At 42.6% G+C, this 22,122-nt stretch overlaps 1 protein-coding gene across 1 annotated transcript in view; it reads right to left on the bottom strand.

The window, feature by feature from the left end:
* Positions 1 to 723: 723 nt before the first annotated feature.
* Positions 724 to 22,122, bottom strand: part of LOC140243096 (uncharacterized) — a 205,940-nt gene continuing 184,541 nt past the window's right edge. The window contains exons 11-20 of the mRNA XM_072322829.1: positions 17,460 to 17,696; positions 15,815 to 16,006; positions 13,939 to 14,026; positions 12,722 to 12,869; positions 11,838 to 12,023; positions 11,029 to 11,155; positions 9,410 to 9,632; positions 7,117 to 7,226; positions 6,356 to 6,527; positions 724 to 6,018 (exon numbers count right to left, since the gene is read on the bottom strand). Of these exons, the coding sequence (XP_072178930.1) occupies positions 3,790 to 6,018; positions 6,356 to 6,527; positions 7,117 to 7,226; positions 9,410 to 9,632; positions 11,029 to 11,155; positions 11,838 to 12,023; positions 12,722 to 12,869; positions 13,939 to 14,026; positions 15,815 to 16,006; positions 17,460 to 17,696 (3,712 nt within the window). The 3' untranslated portion in view covers positions 724 to 3,789. The remainder of the gene's footprint in view (positions 6,019 to 6,355; positions 6,528 to 7,116; positions 7,227 to 9,409; positions 9,633 to 11,028; positions 11,156 to 11,837; positions 12,024 to 12,721; positions 12,870 to 13,938; positions 14,027 to 15,814; positions 16,007 to 17,459; positions 17,697 to 22,122) is intronic.

Raw genomic sequence — 22,122 nt, 5'->3', positions numbered from 1 at the left:
GGGTCCCACCTTTTATTAGGACCCCTTTGTGATTAGATATCTCTGCCATTTCAAAACCGATTTTCATCAAATAAACTTTTAATTCCTCTTAGAAATGTATGCTCTTTAATATTTCATATAAGTGATTCTAATTATTTTGCAAAAAGTTCAAAAATGAATCATCATCTCAACCAAAACTATATCATCCTTTAAAGATGTACTGTATCAGTAACATGCCTGAATAATGTGATTGCCATCCTAGAACTTTCTAAATTATGTCCAAATTTTGATGAAACTTGTACAGCCAATGTTTGACTTGTCTTCTCTATTAATTAGTTAATTTGTACATAAGTGGAAATTTAATTCACTTTTCTGTTATTATGTATTCCCACCATTGCTGTATTCATCAAAGATTATCATGTCTCATACCACAGCCTTACTCAAGCACAGACATCATCATTCATCATCATCATCATCATCATCATCATCATCATCATCATCATCATCATCATCATCATCATCATCATCATCACAATCATCATCATCGTCACCATCATCACTATAATCATCATAATTATCATAATTATCATCATCATCATCACCACCATCACCACCATTACCATCACAACCATGACAAGACATTGCTTACCACACTTTCCACACATAAAAAAACAAATGCTTTTCGGATGTGATAATTCAATGGACCCAAGGTGTGAAAGAAGCAAGAACCAAAGACTCGGAAGATTCAGTGGATTTTTGTTATTATTTGCATAAATATGTGAATAACATACTGGCATAACTTGTGGCATTTAATCTGTACACAATACTTTTTATAACAAAAGAAGAGAGAGAGAGAGAGAACAAGCCACTTTGTGGCACTAATGTACAAAAAAATGTTGGAAATAACAAAAGGGTTTTCAAAAGTAATATCTCTCTCTGCTACAGTGTCATTTGGTACAAAGAAAGGTGTAGAAACTTTACAAAAGTACAGTCTATAAAACAGATAGGGCCTAATATTTGTACACTTTGCATTGCTGGATTCTTGCCCTTGAACAGATTTCGGCCATGCACCCAGTAAAAAAAGAGTGTATTGGTGGTATTAATATGAACTGCATCTCAACAAAATGTAAGATCAACATTTTTAAAAAGCAACTTTACAATGTTAACAAGAAGGTGGTAAGTTCTGTCCGGTAAATGTCGCATAATGAGTAACTGTCACTATGGAAAATAAGACAATTTTCTCAATTTCTCGTCAAGTCTCACACAACATCAACAAACAGCTGATTAGACTAGTGTAGCAGCCTGCATTAAAAAAAAAAAAATGGCATCCTAAAAATCGTCACAAATGTTAAGAATTGCTGCATCACATAACAGTACTTGTAACAATACACTTTAAAAAATATCTTGAACAGATGCCGTTCAGTGTCTTGGTATTGCCTTTACAGACGGAAGAGTTGTTTTGTCAGAGGATTATTACATGTATGCAACATTACATGCGTTTCACAGAGTCATACTACATAACCGGATATTTGCTTCTTGACACAAGGGTAATCCCCTGCTTCAGGTTGGCTCCAAACTTATACAATGGAAGAGCAGTCACCACAATTCCTACCCTGTCATAAAACATTTGAAATCACTGTTCAAGAACTGTCTGAAAAACATCTAACTCTAAGAGTTGTTTAAGTATACACACAAAAATCTGCAAGTTACTCCAAAGGGGAGGAGGGTACGGCACATCATTAATTCAAGCCCATCACAGTAAGCTGTCTGGTGTATATAATGCATCCTTCTGATACCTTTGGTTATAAATACACACCCTGTTAAAATACACAAAAATTGTGGTCCATTCACATTTTTGACTTTTCAGTCCGGAATTCTAACAAGCAGATCATGTTTTCACAGAGCAAAGTTTGACTGTCGACCAACTGGAATCTGGGACTGAAGATTCCATGTTTTGTACAATATTTATCCATTCCTTAAAAAACCAACAGCAAACGGTCCGTTTTTGTTGTTCACGTTGTCTCAAAGTTTACCGCTGTCAAAAAACAACAAACAAATGTCTTGTCAGGCAAACAGAAATGGCTTGTTAAAGGTTTTTATCAAAGAAACGTACACATCAGTATGTATGATAAAAGATAGTTTTACTGTGACATCATTTGGTATAGTCATTAAGAGGACTGTTGAAAAGGTAAGCGATAGTTGGGCAGAAAATCTTAGAAAAATCAGGAAAATTAGTTCCATGCGGAACCAATACAGTGAAGGAAGTGGGGGATACAGTGAATGTAAAATCAGTTTTCTGAAAAGAAGAGGTGAAAGAGGACAGGTGAGTGGAGAGTTCAGAACCATCTACAATGCACACCATGAAAAGTTTTATGCATCATATCGTAACAAAATAGTTAAGTGCCATACATGCAATGTGACATGTTACCAAGTAGAGGAAACACGTGTGTAATCACATTTAGCGAGGCTGCCAGTCATAGCATTTGGAAACTGTCGCCTCGACGTAACTATACAAAACTTGAGGTAGATGAGTTACTCAAAACCAGTTGGTGTCTGAACTCTGAATAATACTATTTCCTTTACGTCTATTTTCCATTTTTGTCAAGTGAAAGCTTTATATCGTACAACTAAGATAACAATGTTAGCTCAAAAATCAGTTTTGCATTACAAATTTGCTTTTGGATCATATGCATACAAACTGATTATCAGTTGTTTTCATATGTTTTTGGTCACAGAATCCAGTAAATAGTTTGCATTAATTGTATCAAAAACAAGCAAGAAAACATGAACAATGAAATAGGTCACAAATATGTCAGTAATAGCCGTGACACACTAGGTCTTTCCTTTTGAGCATGTGGACATCGGTTTTGAGCCTCTTGGCTACACCATACATTGATAGGAGGGAACACTGGATATCAGCCAAACTTTTACCGTCCTTTCTTCTGTCTTATAGCACACATATTGGGAACAAGATGTCATAACTCATTCGATACAAACAAAAGAATACTCCTCTCTTATTGGTTAACACCTGACCACAAGCACTACACATATCTCATAATTTTTTCCCTCAGCTGCCTATCAATCCACAAGTAACAACAGCAACAACAAAATTTATATCGCTCAAGAATGATGGAAAAGATGGATAACTCTCTTGAGGTTCCACAATTTCTGTACTTGCTATGTTACTCTAATTTTTCTGTTTGTAGCTAACAGGACTAGAATTTTCAATATTGAGAGTCTAACACAGTTTGTGGAGCAGAAAGCAAACACACACAGTTTGCTAATACTTGATTGCAACGTCCAGGGTATCACAATGGTCTCGAGTAGAAGGATGTGGTCATTTGAAGTACCAAGGTGTTGCATATATTGTCATGATCTTCTAATATCATTCTTAACTGAGGCTTCCCATGGCCTTTGTCATATTGTAAACAATTCTAGGAAGTGAAAATTTGGTTGCTACAATATTTTCTTACAGAAGTAGATTTTGGAAAATTAAAAAAACAACCCCCAAAATGGGTTGGAGATAATTAAAAAAAGAAGATTCACCAAAGATGATCAATATTTGTAATCCTTCAGTTCAGGTAAATAGAAAGGAATTTAAACATGTGAAAAATGATTTGGAAAGAGTAATAAGACATTGTGGCAAAAAGGTAAAATTTGTCAATATGAATACAAAATGAGTTCAATTAATACTTGTAGCATTCGCCAGTCTGTCAGGACGTAAAGATTCATGTACATTAATTCACAAAGGAGTACAAAAGATGACATAAGTCCATTTTCTTCACAGAAGGGATACAAGTGCCAGACGTATCACACATAAGATTCGTCTGTGTAGTCAATTTTTTCTAGGTCCGCCACAGTGACTTTAAAGTCTTTTGTGCTTGACGCACTCTTCTTTTGCCAGTCACGGCGAGCTTGCGTAACAGCGTGCTCTACCTCGCGCGATTTTTTCAGTCCATTTTTCTGATCGTTTGTGCTCACTTTGGAACGCGGTGAAATGAGTGGAGAGGCCGGAGGCTCAGCATGGGGATCGGGGAAGGGGAAGCGCAGTTCTGTGCGTCCTGGAATTGAGTCCCCAGCAGAACTCTGACCGGTGGAATCCGGTCCTCGTCTCACCGGGTGATTTCCTCCAGAGGCCCTACGGGGGACCTCGCTGTTGTGATGGCGTCGCCGAGGAGAAGGCTGGCTGGACCTGCGAGCGTTCTCCAGATTTCGCTCCTGGTGTTTTGAGCGTGTCTCGTTCCCTTGCTTTGCAGTGTCACTGCTGCTGCGCTGCACTGACGTCGCAGAACCCTTGCGATTTGTCGCCATGCTATCGCTCGACGTGCGCCTCACACCGCGAGTCTTAGTGGGTCCATTTGAGTAGCCACTGCCTGACCTAAAGTCATCATCCTCATCACTGGAGTCTGAATCTGTGGTCAGAAAGATGATGCCTCCCGCCACCATGTGACGCTTAGTTTTTCCCATGCGTTCCTCGTGACGCTGCTTGGCTGTGCTGACCTCACCCGACCGCCTCCTTGGACTCTGCTCATGGGAAGGTGGCACAGCGTCGATGTCAAGACTCTTTGACTGTCTCTGAAGCAGTGCCCTGCGGTTCATTGCTTCTTGGTAGGTTGGAGGGGTGGACCTTGCGAGGGTAGAAATTGAAGTATCGGACTGAGTTTTGCTAACGCGCTGTTTAGTGGGTTGGCTTGATGAAATTGCTGGGCTACTATTGCGTTTTGTTGGCGCAGGCGGTCGCTGCTGTTCATGGTGCACGGCTAGGCCCCTCGGGCTTTGGGTCAAGGTGGCTCGAGTTGTGGCATCTTTGGGGAAGAACTCTAGTGGTGGAGTCGCCTCTTTAGTTTGTGAGGGTCTCATGTTCAGAGTCTTTGGCCGGGCTGGAGCACCCATGCGCGAGGGCAAAACCCGTGTTTCATTGTTCATGAACATTTTCCTGTAGGATGGCTGGAATCCATGCTGTCCGATATTTGGCCCACCCCTCGGAGACAAGCGGCCAGGATCTGCGCTGCCTGCCTGAAGAGTCTTGGCCACGTTCCCATCACTCCTCTGGTCTTTCAGCCCCAGTTTGGTGGAATGAAGCCGCTCAGAAGAACTCGACGACTGCACATCGCTCATGCGTTCCGACGAGGACGACGACATCGAAGATGCGCTGCGGCGGCTGGACGTGAGTCGCCTGGGGAATGTGGGTGAGCCTGACCCAATGGAAGGAACAGACTGCCTACGCATACAAGGAATAGCTGACTCCTCGTCAGTGGGAGTGGAAGGCATGGAGGTGACACCATGGCTGCTTCCTCTGAGTCCTTTCTCATACATCGTCATATTAGAGCCGCTGTTGGACTGCCGCGAGCTGGATCTCATGTCCTCCGGCAACATGTCACTCAAGAGTTTGGATGAGCACTCCTTGTTCATGTCCTTGATGAGTTTCAAGGTGTCCTCACTGATGTTGTACTCATGATCTGAGAGTTCTGGGCTATTGTCCGTGGTATTTGCCGCCGAGTTGTACACCCTTGCTGCGCGAGTCCTCACAGCCTCTTTGGACATGACAGATGGTTCGGAAACCCTCCGCTGCTGCCAGAACAAGTCATCTGGACTGCTGAACTGCGAGGGTGCTTTAGTGGCTTTGACACTGGGTACCGTCGCGAGCTTTTCTTTCGATTCCATCCCCGAATCTGTGGTGTCAGTATTGTCCGAGTCGGGGTAAAGCTGGTTATCGCTGGACGTGATGCCCGAGTCTCGACTGAGAGTGGACGGCGACAGCACCGGGGTGTTGTAATGCCACTTGTGACTGACGCCAGTCTGGTCCTGCTCATCGTTGTAGAATTCCTTCTCGATGCTGTCCAGAGAAGAGTCGTCGCGTTTGGTGTACGGCGAGACCTCGTTCATGCTGTCCGAGTCGCCGCTTGAGTCGTGCCGTCTGTGCTCCGGCCTGTGGGTGGGCGGGTCCCCAAACAACGTCAGGACATCGTCTCCTAGCACCTCTTTGGCATGGTTGATCACATACTCAACCACTGTTGGGATCTTCTTGGTGGCCATTGCCTGTAAAAACACAGGAACAATTAAGAAACACTTTAAAATCTATTCAAATCACACAGATACATCATGACACAACATATCTGAGTACACTACGAACCTCTTTACAGGAACATCTCATTCTTGAATTGAATTGAGCGTGAAAAGTAGAGGCATGCCCATATGTTAACAAAATGTTGAGTCATTCACTTAAAGAAACTTCAAACCAAAATTCTTAGCCTGACTTGTGACTTTGCACGGATGTCTTTGGAATGTGTTGACATATATCTCCAGACAAATGCTGCATGGTGACTGTACAACAGTTCCTCTTCTTAATCTGAACTGACTGGGGGAAGTGGCAAACCTGTATGGACGGTATGGCGTTGGCCGGCGGCCAGAGCATGCTGGGTGCTACGCACACCGCCAGGTTGTAGCTGGTCATGTTGTTCTCGTCGGAGTGCAGCGACACGTAGTGGAGCACACAGAAGATGTGTCTGAGTAGCACCATGTTGATGTCTAACAGCTGCTCCATCAAGCTGGAAGGAGGAAGATCAGATTGAAAAATGTTTGCATTCAAAGTAACACTGAATAAGACCTCCTCACACTTAACAATACAACCTCACATTAAGTCACCTCACTAGGGACCGATAGTACACAATGGAGCTGCAATGGCTGAGCAGCATTTTATATATTTACTACAGAACAAAGATATTCTGTTGCAATACCTGAATAACAGTTCCTAACTTTCTTAAGAACACAAAAAACCTTGTAATAGCTGAGTAGCATTTCATACGTCCTACAGAACGCAGATCATTCTGTCAACTCTTTATGCTTCCGACTGGGTTGAAAATACAATGTACCCATATATGGAGGACTATCAACTTCAAAGTTAACAGAACTGCATGAGTGCATACAGAGCTGACAGGTAGTCTGAATTATATGTGGGTATTAAGTCTGACACAAAAACTACCTAATGCCATTCATTCCTAGGGTATCCCTGAAGTAAGCTAAAACTCCGTTTCCAATGGCATTCAATTCAAATCCATCAAATTTCTTTTGTACACTGTATTCTGGTTTTCTCTCAGGAGTGATTCTGCTTGCAATGGAGCTTGGTCGGAATCTCACCTTTTGACGGCATTCAGCTTCTCATCCTTGTCGGCGATGTCGGCGGTGGCGATCCACTCCTCGCACTGACTGCAGACGAGCAGGCTGTCGGGAAGACTTCGGAGGAAGTCCTGTGTTTGGGGGGGGGGGGGGGGAGAGAAAAGGGAGGATGTTAGAAGAACATTGCCTAGCACAAAATAACAGTGGGACACTGAAGTGACTCACACTGTCTACCAGATAGCTGAATGTAAAGTAACAGTGTAGGTACAGTATTCATCGCATAATCGGGACAGGTTGGGAGTAGCAAACACGGCCCCTTTAAGCGAGGTGCCCGATTTCGCGATGAGCACTCACCATACACTAACGGCATATGACATGTACATGTAGTACACACACACACACACACACACACACATGCATACTGACGTACTGTACATGTACATGAATACACAACCACGCTACCCTTCGGCGCGACCCTCTAGCTCTCCCTGCATTCTCGCAATGATGTAGAGTAATCGCAACCGGGTTCTTCCTCTGTCACCTCTCTTCGAACACAAAATATGTGGATTAAAAGCTAGCACTTTCTTAAACATTCGTAGAATTCTTGGGACACGTAGGGCGTTCTGTATAAATACATATCCACAACCATGGGAAATGATTACCCAGAACTGATGTGGGAACGTCAATGAAAAGTCCTTCAATCATTCAATCATCACGGCTTGATTGTTTACTTGCCGCGATCACTGCACTGTACATGTGTATTGTGTTGTAGCGATCTAGCTCGCCATTACATGTACAGAAAAGCGAAGGCGGGCAGCGAGCTGAAATGTACGTGTACTGGATGGACGGAGGTCAAAACACACCAGTCCGAAGCTTGCTTTGTAAGTTCGATGTAAACGACAACTGATAGGGAATCTTTGAAATATTGTTGTGGTATTTTGGTAGATTTTTTGTGTAAAATATCAACAAAATCAAAGATCGCTTGAAGAAAAATTGTCCCGTTTATCAGAGGTCCCCGCCCGATTATCCAGTGAAAATAACGTGCATTGGAAATGTTTCTGGGAAGCGTATGTCATTTAAGCGAGGTTCCCGATTATCAGATGCCCGATTATGCGATGAATACTGTATTTGGAAATCAATCCCAACTATTAAAAAAAATATCTATCGTTCATCATTTGTGAAACAACAAATGGATACATTTCAGTATCTTTTTGAGTGATACAGAGTGTTTGAACCTCTGAGAGCTCATTTTCATGTTTTAGGGAATAACTTTTGTTCTAACTCCACTGCATCTGTTTCATTAATTTAAACATTTGAAGACAACTGCGGACTTCTACCTATCCCTGAATTTGAAAGTGCTGAAGGAGAAACATTAAACTGTCACCAACTGAAAATGTTGGTGATTCAATCCAGATCTGTTTGCAGCTGACAAATTTTCTACAGGAAATGTGGAATGAGTCTAAAGTGCAGGGGCTTGCAGGGGCTGACAGGGAGGGGGGGGGGGGGGGGGGCAGGGGGACATGGTCGTCCCCCTTCTCCCCTCTCTTCCCTCCAGGTGTGTGATTACATAATTGACAATTGGTCAACATCCTGCTTCCCCCCCATAAATCTCAATTTGGGGGAAAATTTGGTTTGGGGGCTCGACATTGGAGTAGAGGATATGATGAATCAGATATCACCACTACACTTACTCAGGGCAACCACAGAAAGACACACAGTCCACTTGGCACAATGATCTTTTCCCTCATCACAATGAACTCACTTCTAGTTATCTTTTCAATAGTACTTTCACCTCTTTGTTGCTTCAAGTTCACTACATATTGATTTTGATGGCACAAATCAAGAATCAGCATCTATTCTTCTAATGTTTTGAGTTTTGTTGCTCAAAACTAAACATAATATTTTCAAACTATGTTGATAACTGATGCATCATAACACAAATCTTTGAGTCAAAATATAATGGATATACAATGTTTATGTTACTTTTGGTTATCACACTTGGCAAGCACTTTGCCAGGAATACCAACAAAGTGCAGTGACACTTGTCTAAATGGCTCTTTAAAAAGAGCAAACAGGGGGGATCTACTGATAACAACACACAAGTTTCAGCACTGAAGGATTCAGCAAAAGGGGGTTGATTTTGACTTTGACTTTTGAGAAATCACGGGGTAGTCATTGAACCCTGACAGAAATTTGTGACATTGGTCACCATTGACTACAATCGAGATATGAAATCAAATTGGCCAACACCATGTATGGACAGCTCTGCACCAATCACCCAGCAAACAAGACCAGTGAAGGATGTCCATCTCACCTTGAGGACAGACGCGGCGATGTGTACGGACACGTCCTCCAGGCTGCACTGGTCACCTGCGTCCAGCGCCTCACGCAGCTCGCGGCACATGCGGGCGTTAGCCGACTTGCGGAAGACGCCCGTCACGAAGGGGGCCTGGTGGTAGAGGGTGACCAAGAGGTCCATGATGGGCCTAGGGAGGGTGTTATCTGGGCACACCATACTCAGTGGAAGACCAAATAACCTGCAGAGAGAGTGACAAAAACATTCTTCATCAATAACTGCTCTGGAGGTCTCAATGTCTTTAACCCTATTCTAACTGGGGGGGGGGGGTCAAATTGACCCCCCCCCTCGACATTTCGCGCCACCATTCCGCAACGCGCAAAGATTTTGCCGCGGCGTTTTGTGACTTTTTTCATTGAAGTCTCCCGCATATTTTGAGACCAAATTTGCGACGTCCGGGTACACCGTTCTGAAGTTACGCAATGTTTTGCATATGCATGTCAACCCAAAAACAGCTCAAATTCATGATTTTGTGTGCAAATCCAATGCAAATTGTGTTTTTTTGTTTAATTGATATGAATTGGATTATTTCAACTTTTAACCATTGAAATTAATCAATTCTATTGTAGATCAGCTTGGAAAAGTGCCTGCAACAAATTTTGGCAAAAAAACAATAAAAAACAAAAGGTCGAAAAAACAATAAAATACATAAGAAATTAACAAAACAATACAAAACAAAAGAAACTGACTTTGATTGCGCTATTTTTTTATAAGAAAATTGTTTGATATGTCTTGAGGAACTCTGACACAAAAATTTAGCAATCCTTCAATCTTTTTAATGGAGTTATAGGTGAAAATATGATTTCATGCGTTAATTTGCATAATTAATTTATTAAAAAATATAAAATCAAACTTTTTCTATTGTATGACCATATAATCTTGTAGTTGACATCCGGCTCTATGTACAGGCAAAATTTTGCGGCGATCGCGCGATCGGCGGCCGAGATCTGAAGGGGGGGTCAAATTGACCCCCCCCCCCCCCCCCCCAGTAAAAACTTGGTCTCAAATAGCCCAGTTAGAATAGGGTTAAGAGATGTATACAAGCAAAGGTAATGAAGAACCCTAAAATGTACATTTTTTTTTCCAAGGATTCAACTAAAACCACTGATCATTTCATCTCAGATAATCCTACTGATGAAAAAAATGACTTCTCAGATCTCTACATTTTGAACTACATTGTCACCTACACTTGTATCATCTTAATGCTTGCTTAAAACATTTGTAGGACTTGAATTAAGGACATTTCAAAACATGTCTGCTCACCAATAATGAATATGATTAACCACAAAATAACTTCTCATTTCAAACATTCTGTGTGTTCTTGTTATGTTTGATCAGCTGCAACCAACTGGTTCACCTCGCACCGCAGTCGACAAAATTCCGCTAATAGTGCAATCACCTACAAAGCACTGGTGCAGACATTCCATGTATGCAAACACCAAAAGTGGTGGTACATTTTGCAGGAATCCAAACAAAGTCACTATTGACAATCCTGGTACATGTTGATTCCAGCAAATCCTGGGAACCTTGGGGATGTTGGGTGAAAAGGGGTAGGTGAGGGGTGTGGTCATGCTCACCTTGCATGTGGCGACAGGGGCGAGGACGCTGGGGATGTGCCCTCCTTGTTTGAGATGCTTCTCTTGAAAGAAAGCTTAAAGGGAGACTTCCTGCCCTTCTTCAATCTCCTCTGGATGGCTGACGTATCTACAAGAGGTAGAAAACAAGGCAATCTTATGATCCTTCTAGTCGTTAAAAAAAAAAAAAAGAATTATAAATGGGGTATGTACTTACTGGCATTTGCCTGATATGGAGCTACACACTTATTACTACACTTCATTGCTAAAAGAAGGTTACTACAGGTCATGGATGACTCTCTTTTCCAAAGAAGGTTTCTACATGAAAATACAGTAAAACCCCACAAAAAAATCAGAGAAATGGCATGTTTGCTCTCTCATTTGATTGCCCAAGATTGATGACATACAACTGAATCCATGAAATGTCTACTCGTGTGGATAAATCCCTATTCATTATCAACTCACATTAATGTATCTATCTAGTCAGAGGCTGGTTGCTTGTATCTGTATCTCATGACATGAAGAACATTGACATCTAAAGCCTGCCTTGATGTCACAACATGTATGCATCAATTAAAACTTATTGTGAAGACTAGATATTTCTCCTGCTTTCATCTGACCCCATCATAATGGATGTTCCCTAAAATTTCCCTTATAGCTGGTCTCAGAGAGTGGACATAGGTGGGGTAGATGTGGATAGAATCATTTCATTCTACCGTTTGTGGATGCTACATCAGGATGGGGCTTAGCTGTGAGGTTGCAATGAATCATTGCCATGGTTACCAGAGAGAGAGAGAGAGAGAGAGACTCACCGATGCTGAGGGGCGTGCCCGGCTTCCCTCGTCTCCGGATGATGAACTGGCACTGGTGCTCCCGCAGCTCGTTCTCGGCAGACGACAGGTGGTCCATCTCCGGGGTGGAGGGGTAGAGGGCATCCTCCTGCTTGTCCTGCGCATCCCGGATGTGGCTCATCTTGATGGCATGGGGGTATTCGTGACCTGTGAGGTTACACAGGAGGTGTAAGATAAGAGCCATGGAGGGGTGGAAAGTGTAAATAATTTTGCCAGGGGTGCTATTAACATGCATATGTTTGTGTAACAACTAGTTGCTATAGTGCCACAGCTGACAACATTACAATTTGACGAACATGTCAGGTGTTGGCCTCGCCTTATTCACATAAATCTTTCTATGTCATAAAACTCAGGGTTTTCCCACATTATTTGTATTTTCTGTCCCTGCTCTGCATATCATATTATGCCACTGTATGTATGAAAGAAAGCTACATGAAATGATACATTAAGATCCATGCCAATGGCTGCACAATGATGTCTGAAACCTGTATGAATACATTCTCCAGCGTTTGGACACATCACAAATAGTACATGCAGATTGCCTTACTGTAAAACATAAGACAGGCAAGACTGTTTCTACAAAGGAAAATGTAAATGTTTGTCTAAGAAGACATAATCACAGCTGCTGTAGAAAAGATGTATATGGTATAATTATCTCCTTATCAAGACAAAAAAAAAAAAACACTTATCATTTCAAGAATCAAACCAATTTGCATATATAGGTTCCTTTTGAAACCTCATCACAAAAAAATATTTCATTTATTTCAAATGAACTTATTCGCTGCGTTTGGAACAACTCTGTTACAACAAAGTTTGAGGGTAAAAAGGTCATAAGTGCAACTTACCAATGAGAGGATAGAGAGAGTCTTCCCGTCCTGACTGGACCCAGAGCTGGTACTCTTTCTTCGCCTCCTCTGGCATGCCAAACTCCTGCAGGGCCAGATCAAGCAGGTCGCTGGCACGCTGATCGCAACCGACCTGTAGCGTTTTGGACTGTGGCAGGGAGAAGACAAAACACAATCACTTCATTTAGTAACGCTTACACTTCCACTTGCGGGTGACCATTAACAAACAGTCCTCTTCATAAAGAGCATAACATGCCCTCATTTGACAGAACATGTGTGTCCAAAATTTAACTTGCGTAGTATTCTACAAGGTGCAAGATTAAGTGTCCGCTATTCTGCTGGACATTCCCAAAGCCATGGCGTGACTTGGGATGGACTGGACACAGTCCACACACAGGCTGCACGGCCTCTCCGGCTGGACTGGCTGGCGTTGACCAATGACCAGATACAGCTGACTGGAGTATTAAATCTAGAGGCTAATAGGCTCACCCTGTAAAGTGTGTGTCATCACCCCCTTCTCTCACTCAAGCATTCATCATTCACCTTCTTCTGAATGACAGGAACACAGTTAATTATTGCGAGTGACATCAGTGACCATTTGTTGTGTGTGTGTGTGTGTGTGTGTGCTCTTGTATGTATGTGAGTGTGTAACAGTGACATTTTCCTCTTCTCAATAGCTCTAACAGATCAGAAGATTCTGCCAGCTATAGATGAAATGTGGATATGATGGTGCCTTAGGGGAGGGGTGGGGAATGTGGGGGGGGGGGGGCAAACAGAATGACGTGGTATGATTCGCCAGCCAGGCTGCAGGCTGCCGTGGCCAATGAGACATGAAGAGGATGTGGGAGGAAGAAGAGGAAGTGACGCTGATGTCTCGCTGCACGTTGTCCCGCGCCGGGGAGATTCTGACTTTGGGCCAAGCGAGCAATGCCTGCTTGAGGCTTGCTTAAAACAGAGGCTTGTAGTCCTTAGGTGGAAATCCCTACTAAATGCCTTGGATAGGCCCCAAGATGATCGTGTGCTTTTAAGAAATCCACACACTTGAAGCCTCTTCTATCCTGAAATACTACATGACGTAGGCAACCGTTGGTTCTACGTAAGTCATCATGTGTGGCTGTGTGTGCGCAGCTTTCAACGAGCATTTCAAAGAAATATCACCGCAATACAAAATTCAGTGAGTCACTGCAGGGGGGAGGGGGGCAGGGAAAGGATCTTACCGGATAAGCAGCGTACTCAGGATCCCGGTTGAGCACCCTGACATGCACAGACTTTCCCTCATCCTCTTTCCTCTTGCTCTCGATGTGCCTAGTGGAGAGAAAAGACAACATGACATTATCAATCTGGATGGAAACTCGCTAACATGGACTACACAAAGTCTTCAGTAACTTTAACAAATACCATAAAATCAGAGTAAAAAGGGCCAACAATTTTGATGTACAATTCATAGCATATTTGACTGGGGAACTAAAAAGAAAATAAAATTCCCAGGGTAATGGCAAAATATCAACTCAATCAGCAGAGAGGAAAATTTCTATCTAATTCCACCCACCACCAAAATCTCTAAGGCCTCCGGGGCTCAGCAGTCTGAACCCAGTGGGTTCCATTCTTAACACAGCAGAATTTATAAGAGGAAAGGTCACGACTGCGACCCAACCAGGGTCAAGGGGAGGCAACATGCACTGCATCCTGGCAGAACTCCATCAGATATCAAAAAAATCAGTCTGCCATCAAGTTTGGCTCACAGACTGCACAAAGTGTGCTTTATCTCCTCGAGACCTTCAACCTCCGGTATTTTACTCCCCTCTCTCATTCGGTCAGAGTTCTTGTCTTTATTTTCTTAAAAAAAAAACCAACAAAAAACAAGAAAAAAATACCACACAACCCTTTCTCATGTTTTGCACCCTTCACAAGTGATTGTAGAGACTTTTGGGGAAAATGTGTCTGCCATCTGCAATGATATAAAGTGGAAGTGCAGTAATGCCAGTGTTTACCTTTGGGATTGAAGGCATGAAACTGATGTTTTGGTAAAGATACAGTGGGGGCCTAACGTACGACACAAGATTGCTCTTCCCAAATCATGTCTGTCTTGAGGAGGTTCATTTCTCTAACTCCACAAAGTCCTTGCATCGATCTGTCAGCTTCTCCACTGCATGATTTGCAGTCTGCTGAGCTCATCATTCTACTTGAAACCAAGTTCCTCCTTTCCTTTTTCATTCTACTTCTTCTACAATCATCCCATGTTCCTTCATTACCCCTTTGACTAAAAAAAAAAAAAAAAAGGGGGGGGGGGGAGGGATCATCCCTATTTTGGAGTCGCCTGGCCTTGAATCTAAACCTGCTTTTTGCACATGAGGTGGCGGTGGTGTACGAGATGCCAGGGTTGCCTGGGCTCCCATCACCTCCTCCTCCACCATACTGTTCTCATTTGTGGCCCCACTCATCAGACGCAGGTTAAAGAAGGCCTGGGACTGCATCGGAAGTGACACCGTGACACCTGGATAATCCAGTTACCGCTGGGCTCCCCATGGTGGGTTCTTTGCGACTGTACTGTCTCCAAGCATGAAACAAATCGCGGTGGATTCAACAACCCCTCCCCAGGAAAACAATTCAATTGTCCGTGCTAGTTGCATGTAACATTTGATCCCGATACTTCAGGGATGCTCTGATGAAATCCCCTGCATTACTTCAAGAATTGAATCAAAGAGAGGTTTCAGTTGTTTTGTTTTGTTTTTTATTTTGCTTTTGATTGACAAGTGACCTCACTATGAACCCTGTTCACCGTATCGGCTCAGTTCAATGCAGATTTGCAGGTTATACTATGCTATAAAACAGGCAGAGAAGAAGGTGACGATAGTGGTGATGAGGATGATGATGAAAGAATGTTGAGGTACATAAAGATTAGAGAGATATGATATACATTTTAAAGAGGAAAAGGGAAAGATAATGATGAAAGGAGTATGCAAACACACACTAAGAAAAGGAAACATGGTAACATAAATGATGGCAAGAAGTGGATAGAGAACAAAAAACACAGAATGATGGATGGAAAGAGAAAAGATGAGAACGAGGTGGAAATCCTGAAGCAGTACTCACTTGCTGAGGCTCTGCCACCAGAGCTCCCGCTCCTGATTGGACCCAAACGTCAGGACCACGTTGGTGGTGGGCCAGCCCAGGACGAAGGAGCAGTCATGTGACTTGATGACCTCGCTGACCTCCTCGATGCAGGTATTCAGCCAGAGTTCCCCTACCCGCAGCCGCTGCTTCAGCCTCAGGGACGTACTCGACCTGACAGACGTGAACCGCGGAGTTATTGAGAGAGCAGCAGGCATAGGAATAGTGAGAAAGAGAGAGGGTGGGGGTCGGAGAGATAGTGGAAGTGTTGAAAAAAAGTGAAATCAAGAAGGAACAAATATGAAAGAAGATTGAGAGAAGATAGGAATTATTTAATACAAAGAAATGAAATCAAAGAAGAGGAAAGGGTTGAGGGAAAGAAACCAACAAGACACATAATTAGCCATGGAATCATAAGCTTTTTGTTCTTCTTCCAGCTAAGTACAGACCACTGTTGGAACATTATCATATTTGGGCTTGTCAAATTCCCAATGAAAAGTGCAAGTAATCAAGTATGTCTCCGCTATGTAGCATGTCTTAGCTATATATGAATGTACAAATGCAGGACATAGCAAAAACAAAACAAACACAAAGGCTCCTTGGCAAGTTGGGGGGGGGGGTGGACACAATCTTGATGCAATTGACAGTGACACAACACTGACAATCAGAATTGGAGGATCTTATCGATAGTAAGCAAAGACTACAAGCATCACTAGGTACCACTTTTATCTCACAAGAGCTCCAGGATATCTTCAATGAGATCTTCAACAAACTCATCAGAAACGGAACACAGTTTGCTCAGTCCTAGTCTTATCTTCAGGGAACCTTAGGGTTACAACATGACAATGGTAGGCACACATTTTAGTGCTGAATCTGACACGTGCGCACTCACAATGTGCTGGAAGGTACAAGCATTTTAGCCTTCATGTGGGTCATACTGTACTTCAAGCAAGGTGTAAAGGTGATTTAATTCACATAGACTTAAAATGCAGATTTTTGTCTGAAGCTAGAAGATGAACAGATAAACTTGCGGCAATCAACTCATTAAAAGATTGATAGCAGCTGCAGATATGGTTGTATCATCAATACCCTGTACTGTTTCAGGGCCTCATCAACAAATGAGTGCTAACCAAACTGCTTAATCAGCCAGTAAGACTGATGGAATTGGACTCAAGATTTCTGAAGGTCAAATCCAAAATGATCCAGTGCCGTCTTCGTGTCTAGCTGCAAAAAATGTGACTCTCAGTTGGCAGTGCTTTTTGTTATTATCATAACAGAGCAGCAAAGACCAACTTATTTGTTAAAGCACAACAAGAAACTAGTTTCCCAAATTTCAATTCTGCCCTAGTTTGGGTAACATGATACTAATGGCATCAATACTTCTTTGATAAGACCCACTTATTGAACAGGTTATTTGCAGTCAAGCCATTTATTGCAGAAATTGGAGAAGTAATTGACTGTCAACTTGCAATTGCTAATGCTGTTGCAGTTACTATCAGCTTGCAATTAAAGTCAGTGTTGTCTGGAATGGGGCCCCGCTGTCTTCACTGTACTTCTCCACCCTGCCATTTGGCATAAGACCGAACAAAAGACTCGCAGTTCTTTGTTTTTCGTAGAAGACACTCACTTTGGCTTGGCGACGATGAGCGTGTCGTTGAGGAGGATGAGGTATCGGGACTGGACGTGGAGTCCCACAGACACCTGTACAGGGCCCTCCATGATGTACACCCGCTTGCAGATGGGGGCCTCCGTCGTCGGGGATGGCGCATCATTGGTGCCCCCTGGAAGGTTGAGGCTAGTGGACAGTGACCCTACTGGTAGGTCCAGCGCCAGCATGCTGCTCGGAGGACTGTTGTTGTTGTTGCTGCAAAGGAAGAAAGGAAATTTGGGGCCATAATGTAGCAATCTTACTAATGCAACTTCCTGTCTGATTTTGTTTTTATAAATGAACATGAATCATACAGTATACTTTGATACATACATAGCTGTATTCAGCCACATTCTTATGTACCTTTACCCTATGATTAGACAAATGTATAAATACACAAATATATTTAAATGCACATCAGTACACAAATTATTTTCCATAAGTATAAGATTCAACCAGCAAAGCATTACAACCCTTCACGTGGCTGGAGGCATCTCGATAGAGGGCTATGCTGTTCCACGTTATAACCATCGAAAACGCATTTCAATTCACGACACAAATAGGTGTGATTTGGACTATTTTCGTTTTTGTTTGGGGGGGGGGGGGATGGGTAGCAGTGGGTTTATTTCGGTTGCATTACTGGAGTGTTCGCCCAGCAGGAGTCCAGTGGAGCCAGCTAGATGTGGGTTGAGTGACATCTCACCCAGCCCAGTGGCCCGAGGGGAGACCGTGTTGGTGTTCTCTCAGTCCAGAGAACCAAGGGGAACCTGTCAAAGCCCTTGCCTTCAAAACCAATCAGCACTCCTGGAAGACAAGCCTTAAAGTGGGAAGGCAGATGAGACCTGACTTCATGCGAACTACTCCTGCCATTACCATCACTTGCCACTCTCACTCCGGCTGACCCTAAAACTGTGGCAACAAGCAATGATGTTCAAAGTCTTTCAATATCAAAAGCTGTACATCATCATAGTTTCTGCTGCAAGGGGAGCTACAATGTACATGACTCCGTCTTCTCTTTTTATACTTTACACATTCTTTACGCTTCAAAAACAAGAAGAACAAAAACAAAAACAAAACAAAACATAGCCAAGTTATCCTTATTGACAACTACGTATCGTAGATTGTTTCCGTGTCCAGTGGTGTTCTACAGTGCAAGACGATGCGAACACACCAAACTGAAACTGTGCATCACAGAGGGTGTACTCTGAAGCATACCCGGTCAGTAATATGACCAAACTCATAAACATTTATGATATACCATATAGTAACCATAATTTGGTCATTACACCTCTAAAACCACAGGTAAAGTCAATGTCCTATCAGACCCTGGTTGAGATCAGGTCTTGTGCCTTACATATTTGTGGCTGTTACTCAGCTTCACCACACTCCTCAAAATTTAAAGCAAAATCAAAAACTGAAGTGACCCTCCCCTCGAAACAGGCTAACTAACTAATGAAGAAACTGGTCTTGCTGTGCCCCAAAAGAGTGAATTATGCATATTTCTCTGCATCCTTAAGCATGTGAATGGGTAAAATTTTACGAAGATTACCACTATGCTGCAGCAATATGTAGGTATAAATCTTGGACGAAAATTGTATACATTGAGATTTCCAACAAGAATACAACTATTATGTGGGTCTGATGCACTGTTCGTGGGGGGGGGGGGGGGGGTTGTAAGAAATGGTGTATACACCTTATCTTCTGCATAATGACTGAGAGACAGTTAAAACACAAAAGTATGCATATTACTTTTTTTGTGTGTGATATTTTCCCAAACTGTGCCAGAGCTTTAAGATGTTCATGGCAAGCCTAAAACATGCCTGTGGTTTCTTTGGCAGGGAACAAAGATATTATCCTTTCCCAGAAGTGAAAATATGCAACAGGTCCAAAAAACTCAATGCAATGAAAATGCTGAAAACAATGAAGTCTCTGTACAAGTTAAGATTGAAAACATGAGACGGAGCTAAGGTGTGAAACCAAGCACCCAAAAATCTAACCCTCTTCAAGGTAAAGATTTTGTCGCTGATCTGCCACAAGATGAAAACGAAAGTAACCCGCTGCTACCAGCCAGAAAACCGTGGATACATTAAATGTACCACAATTAGGCCTACTTAGAAATGCCTGCAGAACACAGATTTCTGATGGCAATTAGATCTAGAATATCTCACAAGAAAGGGTAAGGGTACGAGAAAGAGGAAGAGGATGAGAATAAAAGGAGGAGGAGGAGGAGGAGGATAATGTTATTAACATAGTGATACATGTGCAACATTAGCAAATGTATTTCATAAGTAATGAAGTTATGCCATCAAATAAGAGAAGGGGGGGGGGGGGCTGGAGTGAATCTGTCACTCTACCAGGAATGTCCGTCAGGTGTCTGAAAACCTATGCATCTTAAATCCCGGAGTGATGTTCTATCAACACTTGCTTCCTCTTTGCCATCCTGACATACCATCTCCCCGTGATACCACCTCACTCACTCAGGTGTTTGGTTCCTGCAGGCATCGCCATGACAACAAGCCTCACTGCAGGGAGTGGACAGGAGGAGATCACTTGAGCTGATGTGATGCTAATTTCTCTGGACTGGGGACTGCTTTTCAATCAGAGCCACCTCAGCCCCAAACACTCAACATCCAGAAGACAATGCATCGACCCACTATTTCACCCTAAAAACTGGTCTTCCATCGGTCAAACTGAGAAAGTCTGTTTCTGCATTTTATATTAGATGGAAAACGAGAAAGAGATCTGTGTACAACATCACGAGACTGTAATAATCTAGAAGCGCAAACACTTCAAGATAGACACTCAATACCTATTTGTCATGAGGTGGGCTTGATTTGATATGTTAAACACTTTTACAACCCAAAACTTATACCTATAGAAGCAATAAAATCTACAGATTATCACTTTGTCCCCTTGCAGAAAGTGATTCGAAATAAATCCATATAAAACAGCGATTGAAACATCTCTTTTCCCCTTCTGGACTCATGGCCAAAGGCACCATGACCTGGGACGATAAACATAATTTCTACTGGTAGAGAAAGCCATTAACACTTCTGCCCCACTTCTCACAACACATAGAAACAGAGCTACTGTAGAAAGGGAGTGTGGATGATCTGCTGAAATTTGAGGAGGAAGTGAGAAATAAATATACCCGTCGTAATTATTATCCTTTAATACTTTTATTATCATTATCATCATTATTTTCATCATTTTATTATTATTACCATAATTATCATTGTGATCAATATTATTGTCATCATCAGTAGCAGTGCAGTTTCATTATAATAATACCTGGCTTTGTACATCTCTTGCTATCGTATTCAAATTCAGATTTAATTTCATACATACATTCCATGCTGCCAGGTTTGTGTGTCTGGGTGTGGGTGTGTATGAAAGAGTTAAAAAGTACCACTGTTAGATACCGAATCTGGGCTATAAAAGCATTGCGAGCTCTAAGCATTGTGAGCTCTTTGCACTGCCAAGACCTGCTCCTGCGAAAGAGCTCTTGAGTCCCATGCCTTTAGTATGGCTTCATGGCACTGTATGAAATGTGCTATAGACTCTGAGCTGTACATCTACTTCCTGCATATTCATTTACATGCTGGTATATGTCCAACTATTAATGGAGACAATACTGCACCAGAGTTTCTGTCCAAACCTGCCCCCCCCCCCACTCTCTTTATGAAAGTAATAGCAATGTCTCCCACAGCATTGTGGGAAGTTTAGGTTTGAACTGGGTTAAGTGTAGCCTTGTATGGCATTTAACTCTTTGACTGCCGGAACCCACGGGATGGTGTACAAAATCTATGCCAAATTTTAAATCTCCTCGGAGTTAGCATCCCTCTAAATACGCAGGAGAACGCACATATGCATTATCTCTCCTGAAACTTTTTGCCGACTGAAAAATTGTCACAAAGAATGGAAGGAGGGGATATTCATGGAGCAAGTAGACAGCCAATTCCCAGCATTTGTGGGGAAGCATCATCGGATGACATGCAGCACATACGCAAGTGCCGCTACTTTCTTAGCTTCACATGATAATGTCGTAATATTGGGGAATCCCAGTCCACGTCACTGACGACATTTCTTGAAAAAAAAAATCACTTGCTCGTTTTCCACGGCGTAACCAGCATCATTTCATACCTACTCAGTCAAATGACGTCCAATGGAATCAAGGCAACGACGCAGACATAAATGGAGGTTAAACATACATTGTACCATCAATTCTGCCAGCTCTACCAGGCGGCATCATATCATTTACTGCCGTCGATGCCATAAAGAGTATGTTCAAGCTTGAGTGCACGGTTTCCTTTGACAACTCTATAAGTGATCTTTCACTACCTGAACAGCATTGCCCTGTTTAGGCTGTGAAAGATCACTTATACTGTTTGGGTAGTGAAAGATCGCCTATACATTTGTCAAAGAAAATCATTAGAAATGCCTGTGAAAAGTAAATTCCACCAACTCGTCTAAGCTGGTTCAGAAAGATAATCTGGCAGTTTGAAATATCAGGTCATGTCGTACCTTTCTTGACTTTCACATTATCTGTGTGTTCATATACTCAGTGAGCTTTGTTATTGCTTTCATAGTGCCTACCAGGAACTGCTCTTCCACGCCCCCCAACATCAGTCATAACAAAAAA

This window comes from Diadema setosum, chromosome 19 (assembly GCF_964275005.1).
Source record: "Diadema setosum chromosome 19, eeDiaSeto1, whole genome shotgun sequence".
NCBI lineage: Eukaryota > Metazoa > Echinodermata > Echinoidea > Diadematoida > Diadematidae > Diadema > Diadema setosum.
The sequence above is the reverse complement of the archived record's forward strand: the minus strand, read 5'-3'. Positions and strand labels throughout refer to the sequence as shown.